The 20592-nt window shown below is 45.4% G+C and overlaps 1 protein-coding gene across 2 annotated transcripts in view; it reads left to right on the forward strand.

Annotated features, from left to right (window-relative positions):
* CSMD2 (CUB and Sushi multiple domains 2) overlaps positions 1 to 20592 on the forward strand; it is a 588524-nt gene that overhangs the window by 358707 nt on the left and 209225 nt on the right. For both annotated transcript variants that reach the window (XM_088023017.1, XM_028113838.2), the window contains exon 14: positions 17739 to 18065. In XM_088023017.1, the coding sequence (XP_087879143.1) occupies positions 17739 to 18065 (327 nt within the window). The remainder of the gene's footprint in view (positions 1 to 17738; positions 18066 to 20592) is intronic.

The following is a 20592-nucleotide window of genomic DNA, read 5'->3' on the forward strand; positions in this document are numbered from 1 at the left end:
AACCCTGACTTTCCCTGTAAATATATACTCCCAGATTTTCCAGGACAAGAACAATTTCAAACATCTTTTCGTTTGGCCCAGAAAATATGATTGCAATAGCTAGTCTCTTTGGAAATTGCCTTTTTCAAATGTTTGGAGCCAGAATTGGGATCAACTGAGGTTTGAAAGCATCAGCCTCAGCGTGGGGCATAATATCCCTGGGCACTGCTTGTGATCAGGGGCTAGGGGCTGTAACAAGGGCTATGTGAGTATTCTCTGCTGACGTCATGTTCTGCTCAGTTCTCTAGGCTTCCTTAAGGGCCTCACTAGACCACAAGTGGCCCCAGGAGAGAAGCAGGGAACCTGGGGATTGCTTTGGTCCAAATTTGTATTTCAGGCCAATTCCTAGTAATTGAAAACCAGCATGTGAGGTCCCGGGTCCCCCTTCCTCTGCTACCCAGTCCTCAAGAACCCAGACATTGAAGACCTAGTGCTATGCAGAAGTTTTTTTGGGGGGGCGGGGAGGGGGTATTGGTACCTGCTCTGTACAAGGGCCTCCAGTAATCCAGAGGAGTCTTTCCCTTGAACAACATCCAGTAGTGGTAGGAGGCGGGGAGGATCCCTGTCTGCCCCTGCACTGGGGAAGGGACACTGCAGTCAGGGTGGGGAAGCATTCCAGAACCACTGTGCAGCATGGGGAGGGCAAGCCAGGGCTGAGGAAGGCTGGGGTTGGGAGAACTGACCCTGGACAAAGGGATGGCTCATGAAGGTGGCTGCCAGCATTTCCTATCAGAACATCTTAGGAAGTAGAGTCAACACTTGTCCTACCAGACCAATGTGGGTCATACATCACTTGTTAACCTTTACTCCTAAATAGGCAGATATTAGTGGAAGAAGGCAGCTTCTGGGTTGAATCAAGTCTTCACCAAGGAGAAGAAAGTCTACCCCTGCAGGGTAGCCCTGTCCCAGCCAGAGGCTGCAGTACTAGAAAGGGCCTTCCTTACAGTGGGGCCTAGAGAAGAAACCAAGAATCAGAGCAGAAGCTCAGTCCCTAGGCGGGGGCACACATATGGCACAGAGATGACAGAGAGGAGGGTCCTAAAACTCCTGGGTGTATGGGTGTGCTGGACTCCTCACGAGCCCACCAGATGCCGACTCTGGAGCCATGCTCAGACCCCACCCCATGGTTTGAGGGCATGGGCCTTCCCATGACCGTGAGGCATGTCTGGGCCTGGGCTCAGGATTTGGCTGTAAGAACTGAGCCCACGGAATGAAGGTCATCAGTGGATCTAAGCAGGGTCCAGTCAAGCAAAGATGAAGGGATGGGCTTTGCAAAGGAGGCTGCCAGCATGTTCAAAGAAGTAGAGTCAACACTCCCTAACAGGCCAGTGTGGGTCACAAACATCACTTACTATCACTTTATTTTTAAATAGGCAGATATTTTATGGGGAAAGGAGGTGTCCTTCGTGGCCCTGCCCAGTCTCAAGTGGGCCCAAATGTAGCTAATCATTAGAATCCCTCAAAGGCTTTTTACTGTTTTTTATTATTATTATGTTATGTTAATCACCATACATTACATCATTAGTTTTTGATGTAGTGTTCCATGATTCATTGTTTGTGCATAACACCCAGTGCTCCATGCAGAACGTGCTCCCCTTAATACCCATCACCAGGCTAACCCATCCCCCCACCCCCCTCCCGTCTAGAACCCTCAGTTTGTTTCTCAGAGTCCATAGTGTCTCCTGGTTCGTCTCCCCCTCCGATTCCCCCCCTTCATTCTTCCCCTCCTGCTATCTTCTTCTTCTTCTTTTTTTTTTTTTTATTTTTTAATAGATTCTATTTATTTATTTGAGAGAGAGAATGAGATAGAGAGAGAGCACGAGAGGGAAGAGGGTCAGAGGGAGAAGCAGACTCCCCGCTGAGCAGGGAGCCCGATGCGGGACTCGATCCCGGGACTCCAGGATCATGACCTGAGCCGAAGGCAGTCGCTTAACCAACTGAGCCACCCAGGCGCCCTTCTTCTTTTTTTTTTAAACATATAATGTATTATTTGTTTCAGAGGTACAGATCTGTGATTCAACAGTCTTACACAATTCACAGCGCTCACCAGAGCACATACCCTCCCCAATGTCTATCACGCAGCCACCCCATCCCTCCCACCCCCCACCCCTCCAGCAACCCTCAGTTTGTTTCCTGAGATTAAGAATTCCTCATTATCAATGAGATCATATGATACATGTCTTTCTCTGATTGACTTATTTCGCTCAGTATAATACCCTCCAGTTCCACCCACGTCATTGCAAATGGCAAGATTTCATTCCTTTTGATGGCTGCATAATATTCCATTGTGTATATATACCACATCTTCTTTATCCATTCATCTATCAGTGGACATCTTGGCTCTTTCCACAGTTTGGTTATTGTGGACATTGCTGCTATAAACATTGGTGTGCATGTACCCCTTCGGATCCCTACATTTGTATCTTTGGGGTAAATACCCAGTAGTGCAATTGCTGGATCATATGATAGCTCTATTTTCAACTTTTTGAGGAGCCTCCATACTGTTTTCCAGAGTGGCTGCACCAGCTTGCATTCCCACCAACAGTGTAGGAGGGTTCCCCCTCAAAGGCTTTTTAAAATACAGAATCTTCATCCCCAGAAATTCTGATTCAGCAGGTCTGGGATGGGTCCCAGACACTGTGGTTCTAAAATCCTCCTAGGAGATCTAGATGGTAGGTCAGCTCTGTGAGCCACTAATATGTAACTCCTACTGTGTGCCAATTGTTTGCTGGGGAGTTTCGCATCCTTGCTGAGGGGTTTGGCCCCCCAACAAGATGGTAGCCTCTTGGAGGCATGGGGCTATGACATATGTGGCCATATGTTGTTGTTATGAGTCTCACCAGCATGAGGCTGCCATAACTCATGATGCCAGTCATCATGATGGCAGTAACCTCCTGGCATCCAAGAAATGTAGACCTCCACGTTGCTATCCCCTGGGGGATGCAAAGTCCAGTCCTCTGAACATTACAACCTGATGCTCTTGTTGCCTGCCTCTCATTTCATTTGAACACAGCAAAATGTGAATGGGAGCTGCATGCCGGGCATTGTGCTCAGCCCTGGGAGAGTAAGGGGGATGATTCTAGCATGGCTCTTGCTCTCTAAGAGCTCATAGTCTAGTGAATGTGATAAGCACATACTTATATTACAAAGCAGTCTTCGAATTATTACAATAATAGAGGTGGCCACAAAGTGCCCCCAGAATGTAAAGGAAGAAAAATTTATCCCAATTGAAAGATTCTCAGGAGACTTCTTGGAGAATCATTGCACAGGCAAAATTTCAGCCCAGTCTAACTCAGGAATCTGCCCAGAACCAAACTGTGAACACAACTGAGTATAAGGCCCAGTCCAAATGCTATATTCCTACAACTAAGAGTCCTAGTCCAGGTATCTTGGGACCATAGCTACCTGGGTGAAACAAGCCTGGGGAAACTGACCAAGCTTTGGGGGTCTAATCCTGGACCGTGGCCTCTGCTTATAGTGGGGACGGCACATATCTGCCATTCTCACTTCAGTTTTCACCCGTGGTATCAGAGCTAACAAGTTCTTCTCTCTGTAAAATTTCCAAAGTGGTGTGTATGCTAAGTGTGTCCTCACTGCAGACCATGCTTTCTCCACTGTGCTCTGCCACGTTTGACTAAGAGGACTATGGAGGAGACACAGAGTTTCACCAAGAGGATCTGTTTTCACGGCTGTTGGCTCAAGAGCTGGGGCTTGAAGCTCTTACTGGTACCCCTCCTCCATTCTGTGAGCCTCTGGGCAAGTTTGTCATCTCACTTAGTCATAATCACATTGCCATCAGCCCTGGCTGTCTTGGGTGTCACTGGGCTCTGGTTCCTGGAGAAGGTACCACTCACTTTTTCTGGAGTTTGGCTTCCTATGAGAGTCTTAGACTATCCCTCTTGGGTTTATAGGCCCTTCCTCCAGTCCTTTTGTACAAAGGCAGTATTCTGGCAATCTCAGGGAAGATGGGCCAAGAACAGGACTGCTGCCATAGGCTGATTAACTCCCGTCTTGCTCTGGAATTAGGTGAGACTCTCCTATAGTGCTAAAGGTAGCTCTCTCAGGCCAGCTGTAAACTCCCCTGGATCCTTGTGGATTCCTGTGGAGGGAAATCCAAACATACTTCCTACTGATCGTGGTAAGCAGCCACTAAGTGTTCTTCTCCAGTCTTCAATGGGAGATAGTCTGAGGTATGACTGGGCTCTGGGTGGCCAGGACCATGGCTGGTTCCAGACTCCCTGGGTGGAGATGCTTTGCTGAATAGCCTTAGAAAAGATGGTGAGACTCTCTGACAGGGCTTAGATGAAGAGGACAGGCCCTGCGGGCCCCAAAGTACAGTCCCAGGAGCACCTTCTGAGCTGTTGAAGATGTAGTCTACACCCTTTCGTGAACTCCCCTTCCCCATTAGGGAAGGCTTGAGCTCTTGGGCTGTATCACACCAAAATAACTTTTTCCCCAGATAATGTGTTTGGCTGACCAGGATAATAATCTGCTGGAGCTGATCCCCTCACTTGACTGAGATCTGCTCCTGTGGCAAAGAAAGAACCCTACGAGTATCATTCAGGGATCCCAGGGTTTGGGCATGGGCAGCTGAGAGACCTTACAACAGTGAGATGCACCTTTGCTTGGCACTCAAGGAAGACTGGGTCATTGAGGCACCCACTCTTCACCCCTCATGGCACAGCTCATCAGAATCCCAGACAAAATTCGAGACTAACAGAATATATAATACTCAGGTATAGATCTCTTCAGCACCAGGTACCCCCTTATAGCTGATAGACTATGTCTCCTTTTATAAGTTGGTCTTCCCACAGAAGGTAGCACCAAGCATAGTTAGTAACCAAGCCCTCAAATCATTCCTGCAAATGAGTTTTGTCAGAATCTTCTGGATTTGGAGTTACCCACTCACTCATTGAGGAGAAGAGGGACTAAGGACCAGAGAGCAAACCTTGCTTGGTTGAGCAATGGGCTATGGGAAGAGGTGGGGAGTTAGCTCTCCTGCTGCCTCAGTGGGCTGGCTGAGACTCAGAGATAGGCTGACCAGGAGCATGTGTGGAGACAACCATCAGCAGCAGAAGTGGGAAATGCCTCATTTCAAATTCAACAAAAAATTGATTTTATACCTCCCATGTGCCCAGGTATGGTGCTGCACTCAGCACCTTCAGAAGCACAATCACAATGAATCTTCACAGCAAATGTGTGATTTAGAAGTTATTAGTCCCATTTTTATACATGTGGAAACGAAGTCAGTGAAGAAGTAGCCTCCCTCCCCCCCCAAAAAAGGTATATAACTGGTAAGTGAAAGATAACAGGCAAACCCAAATTTTTAAGGCTTCACATTTGTTCCAATTTGGGGGTACTGGCTTGGCTTCGCTATGCATATTTTTCAAAGAATTTATGGTCTATTTTCAAGGTAAAAGCTGAGCCCCGAAAGTATAGACTCAGCCTCTTCCCACGAGTACAGAGCAGGGACTTTCCTCATGCTTTGTTCCATAAGGTTCTAGACCTATCTTAGGAGCTGGTGACAGGAGTCCTCAGCCAGAAGCTAAGGAGTACATCAGACCCAGTTCAGAGCCTGGCTCTGAATAGGGTCTAAAGGCTAGGGTAAGCACCAGGAATGGTTTGGGTGGGCATTATTCCAGAGGCGTGGCAAGAAGCAATCATGGCTGCAGGTGGGTAATTGCAAGAGCTGAACAGGAGTGGCATTGTCCGTTTAGGCCAACAACTTAGCCAACCTCTAAAGAGGTACAGGGAACAGGGTCTGGTTGTGGGAGGCAAGAACTTAGGAATTGTCAGAACCCCACCAGTGAGCTTCAGTTTAAAATTCCAGCTCCAGAAGGGGCCTGGATTGTGAATGGGGAGCTTGAGCCAGAAACCACCCCCTCAATATAAAGGATACTCTTGCAGAAGGAAGATAAAAGTACCATGAGTGAGGTGACCATACATTTAGATTTGTGTGGGACAATTCCAGTTTAAATCTGGTGTCCTAAAGTAATTATTAGTATTCTCAAAAGTGTCCCAATTTGGGCAATGTATGATGTGGCTACCCTAACCATGACCCAACAGACTTTATGCCAAGAAAGGGATTGGTCCTCAGCTGAATGTTTTGGATGCTGAGGGAGATCTCTGAGCGAAAGGTCTATGAAGCACGATGTGACTGACCCCTTCTTACTTCTCTCCTCATCCCATGCCACTATATTTCAGATCCTCAGAGTCTCTAAACTCCTTCCTACCCCAGTACCTTTGCACTTTGTAGTTCACCATGTTGGAATATTCATCGGGTGGCTGGGTCCTTCTCGTTACCTGTTAGCTGCCACCTCCCCAGAGAAGCCTTCTCTAACCAACTTATCCAAAAGGCAGTCCTTCACTTTCTGAGTTCTTCATACCCCTTTTTATAGTGTATTAATCAACTTCTGCTGCGGCATCAACAGCCCAAAAATCTCAGTGGACTGCAACAACAGACATTTATTTCTCACTCATATCCCATGAGGGCTGTAAGTCAGTTACAGCTCTGTGGGGCTTGGCTGGGCTCTACCTAGCCTCTCATTCTGAGATCCAGGCTGAAGGACCAGTCTGTACATAGAGCATTCTGTTCTCGTGGCAGAAGGCAGAAGCTCAAGAAGATAAGGGCGAAGCCATAGCAGGCACTGAGTGAGATGAACCTGGTGTACAGACTCCGTGACCGCAGCCAGGAAGGATAAATGAAAGGTGGGAGGGACCCACACCACTCAAGAGATATGATGCTTAACAGAGTTTTCCAGGTGGATAGGAGGAGAGAATATTCTAGAAAGGAAAAAAGGCCTGGGCAAGACATGGAGTTAGCCTTGCACATTTGTAGGGCTGTGAGTCATCTAATACAGCTGGGGTGGAGGATGCAGTGCAGGAGTGGGAGGGCCTTAGGGCTTTGGGGGTCTTTTGTGCCCTTTTGAGGAGTTTGGGTTTTATCCTCTGTGCAATCGGGAGAATTTAAAGAGGTCCAGGAAAGGATGTAACATCATGAGAATTTGTGATTTATGAAATTCACTCTAGAGGATGGATTCAGAGGGAGTGAGTTTTGAAGCCAGGAAACCAGGTAGACTACTGCGGCAGGAAGAGGGCCTTAACTTAACAGGGGAGTGATGGGGATGTGACAAGTACAAGAGATATTGAAGAGATAGAATCAACCGAAGTTACTGATTGGATATGGGAGTGAGGGAGAAGGAGTCGATATATTTTGCTTAGGTAACTGGGTGTTGTCATTCATGGAGATAAGGAATGAGGGAGGCTTAGGAAAACAGATAAAGAGTTCAATTTTGTACATGCATTTGAGGTGCCAGTGGGATCCCCAGTAGAGATGTACATCACACAGTTCCCTCCCCGGTCTGCCGTGTGCCGGAGGGCCCGGGCTGCTGGAATTTACTTGGGAGGCGTGGCAGAAAGCAGGAGTGGCTGGGTAGTGAGAATAGAAAAGCCCATCACTGAGTGATGACAGGGCTGAAACATTTGCTGACACCCGGGAACATTCCAGACCCAGGAGAACCAGGTTTGGGAAAGAAGACTTCGGATTTCAATATTGGACATATTTAGTTTAATCCGCTGTGACAAAATCCAAACTCCTTCTCATGGTCTGAAAGCCCTTTGCCATCCTCTTCATGTCACCTCCTGTTCCTAGTCGCTCTGGGGTTCACCTTGCCTCTGCCACAGTGCTCCCCCTCTGTCCCTCACCTGCACCAAGCTCATCCCCTCGTCTGTGGCGGTCTTCCCTTGTGATGGCTGGCTCCTTTTTCACACAGGCCATCTCTGACCTCCTCACTGGAAGTAAGCCACCCCCACTATGTTCACTTTTTCCCTGCGCGCAGGCTTACGTTCTATTACAATATCGACCTCAGGGGAGCTGAGGGCTTGCTCCTCTTTGGTTGCCAACCTATGTTCCTCATACCCGGAGCAGTGTTTGGCACACAGCAGGTGCTCCAGTGATCCTTGGGCGAGGTGGAGATGTTGCAAAGACCAGGATATACAGGTCTGGGGCTCTGAAGGGTGGCCTGCCCAGGGGGCATACATTGAGGAGTCATGTATGGGGTGGGGTGCCCTAGAGAGGATGTGAGTTAGTATTAAGACAACCCTGATGGCTGGGTGATAGACACTGGGGAGGGTATGTGCTACGGTGAGCGCTGTGAATTGTGCAAGACTGTTGAATCACAGATCTGTACTTCTGAAACAACGCAACATATTTTAAGAAAAAAGAAAAAGAAGAAGATAACAGGAAAGGAAGGATGAAGGGGAGTAAGTCAGAGGGGGAGACGAACCATGAAAGATGATGGACTCTGAAAAACAAACTGAGGGTTCTAGAGGAGAGGAGGGTAGGGGGATGGGTTAGCCTGGTGATGGGTATTGAGGAGGGCACATTCTGCATGGAGCACTGGGTGTTATGAACAAACAATGAATCATGGAACACTGCATCAAAAACTAATGATGTAATATATGGTGATTAACATAACAATAAAAAATTAAAAAAAAAAAAAGACAACCCTGAAATCGATCCCTTCATGTTCCACAGTGTGAATGTCAGGTAGAGAAGGAAAGCTTGCAGATGACTGCAAAGGGACGCCAGAGCCAGAGGTGGGAAAAGTGAGTGGGTGTGATGGAGGACAGAATGGACATGGTTCAGGAATTAGGGGGAGATCAGCTCGGTTGAAGGCCCTGCTCATCTAACTCAGGACACCAGCTCCCCAGTCTTGCTTGCCTGGGAGGTGGGGATTGGACCAAATGAAAAAAAAGAAAAAGAAAAAAGGAACACAAAGCCATGAGCACAATTCATGGCCTGTGGATTGAATTACATCCAGTATGAATGTAAGAGGACATACCGTGTGCTCGGGAAACACGTGGCCAGCGCTGCCCATTGATCCAATGCTCCCTTTGGAATGTGGGAGTTTCTGTAAGACATCCTCAGTATTCTCAAGAGAACCCCACCTTAACCTAATCTCCTTTAGGATAAGGATGAGCCCTGCCGGGGGGAGCAGTTTCACCCCTCCTGCATGTGACTTTGAGAACCTCTCACCACTTGCAGAGCCCCAGGGAAGTTCAATGAGAACTTTCGCCAGGCTCCAGCACCAGAGATGATATTAAGATAACACGAACATACGCTGAGCTTCTGAGCAGGAGGCCAAAGACATTCAAGGGTGGGTTTGTGAAGCCTGAAGAGCTGCCTCAGTTTACTGGTCCGGAGACCCACAATGAAGCAAGAACGACCTGACTGGGCCTCTCCTGCTTGGGTGAGCACTGCTGGAGAAAATCGCCCAACCAGGCAAATTGGTGCTGCTGCAGGTTCCCGGGTGCCCAGCTCAGTAGAGCCTGCCGCGGCGCCAAACAATCCATCTGTGCTTCTCAAGTCAGCCCGTTGTTTTCTTCTCCGTGGAAGCTGTCCACTCGCCGCTCCCCTCAAACCCATGAGTAGCCCCTGCCCCCACCTGGCACTGGAGAGTGACCTTGCCTCCCACCCAGCAAGCCTGGCGACAGTCCTCAACTTGCAAATACCAAAGTCACCCAGCCTGCAGATTATACTCCTTCCCATCCTTCTCTGCTTTATAATGGAGATGTTCACTCCTCTCTCCCATCAAAAAGCAGTCCCCCTGTAGATTATACATCCCTTTTAGGCTTTAAATCAGGGACCTGTGAACACCTTCGAACTTCCAGTAAGAAATGCAATTTGGTACACACGCGCTTGCGCTAACTGAAGTGTACAATTTACAAACAGTCCTTACCTTCATTACAGTGCGCTCAGAAAATTTCCATTCTCTTCCTTTTTTCCTTTTTTCTCTTTTTATCTCTTAGCATCCACCTCAATACACACCACATCACTTTCACGACCAGGGATTAATGGACTGTTCTCACTATAGAGTCTCCCTCACCTCCCACCTTCTCAGGAACCTTATGCCTTATGTGCAGTCCATCCTCCCTGTTCTGTGTCTCTAGCCTCTCCCCGTCTGCCGAGTCCTGCCCATCACCATTTAAATTTACCCCGGGTCTCTAAAACTTAGAAGGAAAGCTCTTTCTTCACACACCCCCATCACCCTGCCCGTTCTCTAATGCTCCTTTTTACACCCGGACTTCCTTGACAGGATGTCCTCCCTGCTGCATCCTTTCCTCAGCTGCCGCTCCCTTGTCACCTGCCCATTCTGGTGTCCCCCACACCCGGAGACTGCTCTCACCAAAGTCGCCGATGACCTCTTGTCACTAAAACCCAAAGGGTGGCATTCTGCCCTCCTCAGATGCTCCGCTGTATTTCAGAACAGATAGTCCTTCCTTCTAGCAACCACTCTCCTGTTTTTCCTCCTCCCTCAGCTGCTTAACCTCCATCTGCCCTTCCAGCTTCTCTCCATTCTCTTGCAAAGTTCCATGCTGTCTGTTTCTCCTTGCCAACGTGAGAGCTCTGTCACTTGACGTTTCTGTTTTCCAATAATATTGTACATTTCCCGCATCTCTGTTGACCAGCTTTACTCTTCTGTTAGTGACCTCTTAATTTCCTTGGCGCATATTCCTATTTTGAATGTTTGTCTTCTTTATTGAATTGTCGTTCTGTATATGGCAAACATAGTAAATATTTAACTAGAATAACCGCAAATATTTCCTCTCCATTTGCTCCTCAGTGTTGAGGTTTTGTTTGTGGTGATTTTTTTAAAATCCAAAAGTTTCTCATGTCTGTAGGTAAAAATCATTTCCCATATGATTTCCAACTTTGGTGTAATGCTGAGAAAGTCCATCTCCACCTCTGAGATTATATGAATATTCCTTATATTCCTTATATTTTTTTTCTAGTAGTTCTGTGGTGCATTGAGTGAGGTATGAATCTAATTTTTCCACAGCTGGTTAGCCATTTGTCCCAGCATCCTTTATTGATCCATCCACCTTTGCCCTGCCAATGTGAAAAGCCCCCCCTCGTCATATGCTAAATTTTTAGATGTCTGTATCTGTTTCTGAACTTTTCTTTTCTGGCTCCATTTCTCTCTCATTTGAAGCTAATACAATACAGATTTTACTATTGCAGATTGAGTATATGTTTTAATATCTGAGTGGGCAAGGCCTCCTTACACTGGGAGAAAGCAGATGTCATGGCTGAGAGCTTGGGCTCTGGAACCAGCTCGACTAGGTTCATATCCCAGCCCGTCACCCCCATGCAGTGTGACTGGGGGCAGGTTACCTGAACACCTGGACTCAGCTTCTGCATCTGTAAAGTGTGGATAATAGCATCCACCTCAGAGGGTTGTTGTAAGGGACTACTGACTGGCACCTCATCTCTTTAAGGAGACGTTGGCTCTTTTCACCTGTTTATTCCAACAGATGGATCTTACAGTTGTTTTAAGTTTCAGAAAGAAAAAAATTGGTGTGTGCTAGGCCTGGAGTTATGTTCAATGTATACAACGATTTGAGGATAATTTTCATTTTAATAATATGAACTCGTCACCCAGAAAAATAGTGCGTCTCTCATTTTGAAATTTTCTTTTCTGCCTATCAGTAAAGTTTTGTTGTTTTCATTATATAGGCTGTGTTTGTTCATTGTTGTAGGGCTGAATTTGATTTGCTAACACTTTGCATATGGGATTTCTTTTTACACTGTGGGTATGTTGGTGTGTGAGTAGGTGGGTGTGAATATGTGTATCATATATACTGTTTTATGGGAGTAGTTGTATCAAAATTAATTTAAATAGCATGGCTATTATGGTGTGTTTAAAGTTTTAAAGCTCTAGCCACAAAACCACCTACTCCTTAAGTACATTCCAGTTTTCTTGTGTTTTTCTCTTCACACAAGTTTGGTAATTCAGAATTTCCTAGGAAATTCTGTTTTGTCAAGATTTCAAATTTATTAGTATGTTACATGTACTATTCTTTTAAAATAGACTTATCTTCTTAGTTTTACTATCCTATATTTATATGTACCGTCTATTTCTTGAGTAGACCAGTGAGAAGTTTCTTATTTATGGGGCTTTTCTGTTATTTTTTTTCTATTTTTATCTTTTCTAAGTTTATTCTCTGTTCTCTCTTTGATCTTGTTCAGTTATTCTCTCCATAACTTCTGAGTTTAAACATTCATTTAACTTATTTTTCTACAATTTACAAATGAATAAGGCTATGAATTTTCTGTGAACTACAGCTTTGACCTGATACCATCATCATTCTTATAACTAGTCTATATTGACAGATTTCATTTCCTTTTTGAACTCAAGAACTTATTTAAGAAAGGGCTCTGTGAATTTTCAACTGATTTAGAGATTCTCCTGTATTCTTTTAGTACGGATTTCTAGTTCATTTGCACTGTGAACAAAGAATATGGCCCCATAGTTTTTGCTTCGTGGAGAGCTTTATGGAGATTTCCTTGTAGCATAAGATAAAGTCCATTTCTGTAATATTCCATGGGTGCTTGTAAAGAGGATGATTCTCCTTGTTTGAAGGCCACACAGTTTCATGTAACACATACACACTCATAGTATTTTACAGATCTGCTTTATCTTTACTTATTTTTGATTTCAGATTAGTATATTTTTCTCCAACTCTTATACTTTTTTAAAAATAGTTTATTTGATCTGTGTCAGTGCTTTGGGCTATAAAGTATCATAACTGTCATATCTTCATTTTGGAATCTGTGCATCATCCATTGTTTAAATATCATCTTTGGATTTTGTTTTGCTTTGTCAGCTCCCCCCACCCCGTAATTGAATTATCATTTTGAAAGCAGTGAAGCCAGCAATAACAATACCAAAAGAGAAGATAGTAAAAGGGGGTTTTTCCAACAAGCCCCTTGTGTTTTCTATCAAATAATGATCTGATATTACACACAGTAATTATGCATACACCTGCTAATGAGTTTTCCACCTTTATCAGTTTTCAAAAGTCTGAGCGATGGCAGAGCCCTCTGATTTAAAGGTTTATCCAAGGTTGAGATCCATAAGCATAACTACTTCCAAAGGGGGTAGGCACCTTATCTCCCTCTTGTAACCTGGGTGATTGATAATGATGAGATCCAATTATAGCACTTGATGTTTTCCTCATTTTGGACACTGAGAAGCAAACTGTGCTCTCTAACAGAAACATTCCAAAGTAGCACGCAAACATAATTTTCCAGAGCGAGAAAGATTAGACCTTTGTAGCACAATGCATATGCCCTTTTCCTGCTCTCATGGCAGCAAGTCTGAGTTATCTTTTAGGGCATTAGACTGAGCTTTGTAGGGCCACACTCTTTTCTATGAGTGTCAGTTTGTGAGCTTCATGTCCTTCCAGGTGCAAGAATAATGTCTTTTGGTAGCTGTTCAAGACTCTTGACCAAAAACAAGGATCACCCAAGAGTCTGGTGTGACGTTATAACATCCAAGGGTCTGATCTTAATATTAAAACCCCCTTTTTGGGTGGTTGGCATTTGCCTCCACTGGTCCTTCTGAAACCTTGGTTGCACATTTAGGATCACCTGGGGGAGCTTTTGGAACCTGTGGATTCTCTGGACGACTCCACCAAACACATAGGAATCTCTGGAACCTGGCATTGGTGAACTTTAATCCTCTTCTAATGTGAAGTCTGAGCTATGTTGGCCCCTTCCCTTGTTTTTAACTACTCTGAGACACTTTGTGTAAGTCGTGTGTCTTGTTCCAAAATGAGAACTATATTTTACTGGGCTAGGTTAACCTGTACACGTATATTGTCATAAATAATATTTTGTCTCTTTTTTCTTTTAGCATTTACTTTACATTTCCCCTCTTTATGCTTCCTTGTTTTGTCCTTTCAATTCCATGTTTTGCTAAAGTGACTGCTTTCCTTTTTCCCCCTTTGGTAATTTTGAAGATAAGCTACTTTATAGTCTATTACTAATTACTCTTAACATCTTTAAAAACATGGTCTAACCTATATCTCTCTAATTAACCACAGAAACTATATAAGAGAGTTTCTCGCAAGATGAGGAAATTAGCATATCTCCTTGCTCCAACTTTATGCTTTCTACCAGTGTCATCTACAGAGTTTTATCCTGGGGTTTGGGCAGGAGTGGTATCTTTTATCTTCTCTTCGAAGGGATATTTGTATTGCTTGCATTCTGTTTTATAACTATGTTTATAGCAATTATTTAGATTCTTTACTATACCGTTTATTTGCTTTTTCCTAATCTTTTTTTTTTATTAACCAAAACTTTCCCACACTTGAGTTCTTCATTTTGGTTTATCTCTTGGTTGGGTAGAAAACATCTTTGAGTGTTTTTTTTTTTTTAATGAATTTTATGTGACTAATATATTTTTCGAGGTCTTTGACACTGGGAGCAGTTTCTGTTGTCTTTGCTGTTTAGCAACTTGGCTGGGTCATTCTCTTTTCTACTTTAAATTATTTAGGAACAGATCTGTACTGTGTCTAAGAGAAGTGCCTTGAGGGTCATGGCCTGGTATTTTTTCCTAGTTTCCAGAGCTGACTCGGGTATCCACCTGGTTTTCAGACTTTGGTCAATTCTGTTGCTTGGGGGTTAGAACGGGTTGGGAACGTGAGGCACATGTATTCATGTCCCCATCTTTTGAGATGGTATCAACCATTAAATACAGTTAACCCTTGAACAACACGGGAGTAGGGTGCCAACCTCTCCCCACCCAACCCTGTTCAGTCAAAAAATCCATATATAACTTTTGACTCCCCCAAAACTGAACTACTAATAACCTACTGCTGACCGAAAACCCTACCAATAACATAAACAGTTGATTAACACATATTTTATATGTTACGAGTATTATATATTGTATTCCTACAATAAAGTAAGCTAGAGAGAAGAAAATATTATTAAGAAAATCATAAAGAAGAGAAAATGCATTTACAGTACTGTGCTGTATTTATTTAAAAAAAAATCCACGTGTAAGTAGATGTGTGTGGTTCAAACCTGTGTTGCTCAGGGGTCAACTGTATTCATTGATTCATTCAGCAAATATTGATTTGCTGATTGAGCACCTACAATGAATGCACTAGGCATCATGGGAGCCATTAGGGACCGAGAGGAATCAAACAGACAAGATTTCTACTCTCATGGAACATATGTGTATGTGTTGGGGTGAGGGAGGGACAGACCATAAACAAACAAGTGAACAAGATAATTTTAGAGAGTGATAAGTAAAGCTACCATATACAGCTGCTCAAAATAGTGCCCCTGTAGCTTTGCAAGATGGCAACCCACTACAAAGGTATAAAGAAAAAAGAATAATGTGATAGAGTGATGGAGTGGGGGTGGGGACTCAGGTGATGTTAATTAAATTCTCTGCAGCAGAGCCACTTGTGCACATGTTTACAGTTCTTCTGATGGTCTTCCCTCTGAAATCATAGCACTTCTTCTTGCCTTCGGTCTGCCTTGGTACGGTTCTACTGGTAGGCAGGCCTTGTGATTTTGCCCCTTGTCTTCAAGGTCGTTGGCTCTGTTGGGTTAGGATTCCTCATGATTTGCATTATACTTGCAGCTGGAGACAGCATGGCTGTGTGGGGGCACCCATGACCAGCCTAGAGCCCCCCCACTTCAGTGCTAATGTAGTGGTTAGGAGTTGACAGGTCGATATTCAGCAAATTCTAAGAACACCCCATGGACTCCACTTTTAGGCCCAGTGGGCAGTACTGTTCTCATAAGCAGATGTTCGGGGGTGGCTAAGAGCTTGGCCCCTGAAGTCAGATGGATTTGAACTTGCCGTTACCATTTGCTGACCAAGCAACACTGGCAAATTACTTAACCTCTGCGGGCCTCAGTGTCTTCATCTTTAAAATGAGCTACCTACCAAATAGTGTTATTGTGACAGCTAAATTGAGTAATTGATGACAGTGCTCAGAACAGTGCCTGCACTTAGTAACCACCATTAATATATCATAATAATCACTATTAACCCTATATTGTGTTGCCTAAATGCTTTTTCATATCCATCTCTCCCCTTGGCTCGGACTCTTTCTATACCCCTAAAACGCAGAGACTACAGGGGTAAGACTGAATATGTCTTAGGGACCAGGTTCGCTTTGCAGAACTGGATGGGAAGGCTTTGAGTAGCAGGTTGGAAAAGGGGTACCTAATGTGGAAAAGGGGAGGATGAGTAGAGTCAGGGAAAGGAAGGAGAAGCTCAACATAAGGAGTCACCAATTCCTTTGTTTTGTGTGTGTGTTTCTTTTGCAAGCATGATTTCATTATTATTTTTCACCTTAGCTTCATTATAATTAATAAGCCAAATATTTTGCTAACTTAAGTTTCAATATTATTAACACCAAACATCAATATAAATGTTATAAAGGTATTTAAATATTTGCCCATATTAGTTTTTACCCTCTTTATACTTTTACATTTAAAAGTGTTTAGTATGAGCCTATATCATTTTTGCAGTCAGAAAAATTAAGTGTTGTTTTCATTTTGAAAAAGTATTACCCCAAAACCTATTACTTGAAAACAATTTTTATTCGGGGGCTCATGTCCAGTCTTTATCCACATGTAAATATGTAATAGCTATAATCGGAAGTATACATATAATTTTATGATCTACTGTTTTACTTAAAATGATGCTTAATGTTCTTCTTTCTGCAGGGTCGTATTTATCACTTTAATGATTTTGTTCAAACAGCATCACATTAAAGGCTATAATTTACCTCATATTATTAGGCTGGCATATAGGTTGTTCACATTTTTTTTCTCTAATAAAATTATGTCACTATGAACATCTTTGTCCATGCGGCTCTTTTTCTTCTGAATTAATTCCTAGAGACTACGGAGTCAGAATATTTGAATAGTTTTGTGGTTGTTGATAAGAATTCATATCCTCCCTTCCAAAAGGATTATATCAACTTTACTCTGCAGCTGGCAATAAATACGTATGAATTTCCACGAAGCCTCAACAATATTGGGCTGCGTATTTTTTCTTTATTTTCTTTTACTAGTGAAATAGACTGTGTTTTCATTTTAATTCTATTTTCTCTCCTACGAATCCTGTGAGCACACTCTTTGCTTATCCTGGTGATGTTCTTATGCAATTATAAAAGCTCTAATTTAATATTGATATTCACCCTTTGGCATATTTGTTGCAATTTTTTTCGTTCTATTATTTTCCATCTTAATTTTTGTTTAGTGTTTGCTTGTTTGTTTGTTTTTCCACTTATAGCATTTCCCTTGCCTCAGCCTTGTTCCAGGGTCTGTTAGTCACTGGCATGAAAAGGGTTTAAAATAAGGAATTCCAGAAGAGTGAGTCCTTAGGATAAACTAGGAGAGAGAACAGGAAGTGGGCAAGGCATGGAGATGAGGCCACCATCACCCCTCCCCCATGGTTCTTCCAAAGCTTTGGTCTCTGAAAGACCGTGTTTACCCAACACCTCCTTGGCATAGTTATGTAGCTTTGTAGCTTTCAGGTTGCCCAAATCCCCAGGGCATACCTATCATAATGTTTAAAGAGGAGGAATGGACTTGGGTGTCCTGACCCTGGTTACCACCCAGGGAATCACCAGCAGCTAAGAGGACCAATTCCACCCGCCATGTCTGCAGTTGGTCAGAGGGTCCCTTCCCAGCACCATGCCCAGCATGGAACCCAGCACATCTCCCTCCTAGAGCTCAGAGCCCAGCCAGTCCGGCCCAACCCTGGTGTTAGTTTCTTTCAGTTGCTCTTTAGGCCAAGGAAATGCTCCCCACACCAACCCCTGATAGCCCAGGCAGAATGCCGGGACGCGCACTGACCTCCACGGCTCTTCTCTTGCAGTTTCCTGCTTCTTCAACTTCACCAGCCCCTCCGGGGTCGTCCTGTCACCCAACTACCCAGAGGACTACGGCAACCACCTGCACTGTGTCTGGCTCATCCTGGCCCGGCCCGAGAGCCGCATCCACTTGGCTTTCAACGACATTGACGTGGAGCCTCAGTTTGACTTCCTGGTTGTCAAGGATGGGGCCACAGCCGAGGCCCCGGTTCTGGGCACCTTCTCAGGAAACCAGCTCCCCTCCTCCATCACAAGCAGTGGTCACGTGGCCCGTCTCGAGTTCCAGACTGACCACTCCACAGGGAAGAGGGGCTTCAACATCACCTTTACCAGTGAGTCCCCACTCTGTCTCCAGCAGACCAACCCTCGGAGTACTGGCCTCTGAGCATGGTGGAGGGTGCCCCCGTGGAGGAGCATCAATGTGGGTGGGCCATGGGGGGCCCCCGGCATGGGGCTCCAGCATGACTGGAAAAGCCGAAAGTGCTGGCTGCTGGCCAGGGTGCTCTTTTCAGTGGAGTCACTCTCTTTTGAGCATTTCTTTCCTCTAAGGGCAATATGTAACATCAAAGGAGCCCAGGACCTCATTTGTTCGTCCCACCCTCCCCCTCCTAGAAGGCCCAGTGAGCACCGGGGAGGGCCCCCGGGAGAGCAAGCCTGTGTCTTCCTCTCATTGTTGCCCATCCCTCTCAAGGGGCTCTCCCTGGTCCTTGAACACCTGCTTACTGTTGACTTCAGGTATTCCCCGTGGGCTCACACTTCGCCTTGCCCAGTTCCCACCCCTGCGGTCAAATCGGAAACGAGGGTCCAGAGCAGATTTCTGCTTGGATCTGAGGCTTATTAGCCTTGTTGCTGGGGCACTTCCTCATCGCCCCTCTCAGGGCCACAGTCCAAAAGCTGTCACCTCCAGTTCAACCCTGGGTCCCTTCTCTAGAAGGAGCCTGAAGCTAAGTGGAAATTCTTTGCATTTCTGTGTCTCCTGGGGCTATCGTGAGGAGGCGGAGGAAGGCCAGAGCTCGGAGACCAGAAATAGAAAACTGCCAAAGGTAGCAAGAAGTGCTTCTCGGGTCATAATAAGCTGTAGACCCAGTGAACTTAGCCAATGGCAAATAGTCAAATTTGGGCTGAAGTTGGGCCTGCCTGAACCATTCACCAGATCCACTTCCAGGGGCTGCTTGTGAAATGCAAGCCCCCAGTTCCCACCCCACCCCATGCATGCAAACACTCACATAGTCCGGTGCTTTTTGACAGAACAGATCTCCTCCCAGCCCCCACCCCTCTCCCTTGGCATAGATGTCTTGCTTCTTTGTCCCACCTGTCCCTGGAGTCTAGTTGAGATGGGGCCGTTGGGGACCTCAGATTCCAAGGAACCACCCAGGCTCAAGCCCTCTCCCAGCATTCCCTTCAGCACCTTCTTCAGGGCAGTGAACTTGCTAGAAACCATCAGTCTCCTCAGGGCACGCCTCTTCCAGGGCGTACCTGTCCCCACCACCCACAGTCAGGCAGAAGCAGAACCCAGCTCCATCTTCCCTAGTCTTCCCAGTCTAGCACTGTGCTCTAGCTTCTAGCTGATCTATCCCCATCCTTGCCTTACCATGAGATCATGAGCTCTGGGAAGGTGGGGGGATGTATACTTACCTTCTTATCCCTTCTGCCCAGCACAGAGTCTGGACCTGGTAAGGATCAGTAAATGTGTATTGGATGGAAAGGTCCATAAGTGACTAATGCCCTTTTTTCCTGCTGGTGGGAACAGAAAGAGGGGTGAGAGGTATCCCAGGGGGCCCACCTTCCAGGATAGTGAGGGCTGGGAACTCTGCAGGTTCAGTGTAGGTGTGGACATCAGTGGGCAGCCTGGGACAAAATGGCTACTGAGTCTCCCAGCAAGACCAAATCCTAGGAAGTGCCCACTTTCCAAAAAGCATCAAGTGCTGAGTCCTTGGTGGGGAGGGGAAAGGGGAAGCAAAATGCAGGGACCTGGCCTAAAAGAGGATTGAGCCTACCTAGCATTCTTCTCCAAGCCTTCTCCATCACCATAAAAATGATACACATTCAACACATTACATACTCAACAAACAGGGCAGGTCAAAGAAGTACTAATTACCACCCAGAATCCCCCTCACCCAGAAATGGTTCTTGCCAGCCTTTGCTGAACACTATTGCAGACATCAGATATTTCTCTGTGCATTTATAGAGATAGTGGGGGGATAAGTAGACATAATTGTTTTAAATTTGGGCCGTGTTGCTAAATCAGAATCCCTAAAGGGGTGAGGCCCTGTAATCTACATTTTTACAGGCTTCAGAGGTGATTCTGATGTAGCTGGTGAAATAGTAGTCCACAGACAAGTGTCTGGGAACTGGGACGTAAAGCTCCTCAGTCACATGCAGGTGATGATCATCTAGGCTGAGCCTGAATCTGCCCAGCGTAGGGAACTCACTTCCCAGACAGCTAGCTTCTCCATAGTCAAAGAGCACTGGGTGCTTTCCGCTCAGGCTGACTTGAAGCCGGTGCCCCTGGAACAAGGATCAGTGATCCCATTTTCACCCCTAGCACTCCTTAGAGTAAAGCTAATCCTTCCTCCACGTGGGGCATTTGGAACAACGGTGATGGCAGCAGCTGTCCCCCGAGCACCTGCCGTGTGAGCACCTCTGTGGTCATCACCACCGGCTGCTTCAGCAGAAACATCAGTAGCTAAGCTTTATCTACCCCTTCCACATGCCAGGAACCTGAGGTTGAAAGGCCCTTGACTTAGAGCTTTTGCGCCCTGACATTGGAAGTAGCTTCATATTCCTGCATGTAGGCATGCCTGCGTGTAACTGATCAGATTTTTAAGAGACATGTCTGGACTTCTGGGCCCCAAGCAC

This window comes from Eumetopias jubatus, unplaced genomic scaffold (genome assembly GCF_037043125.1).
Source record: "Eumetopias jubatus isolate StellerSeaLion01/CBP00866 unplaced genomic scaffold, mEumJub1_p1.0 scaffold_4, whole genome shotgun sequence".
Taxonomy (NCBI): Eukaryota; Metazoa; Chordata; class Mammalia; order Carnivora; family Otariidae; genus Eumetopias; species Eumetopias jubatus.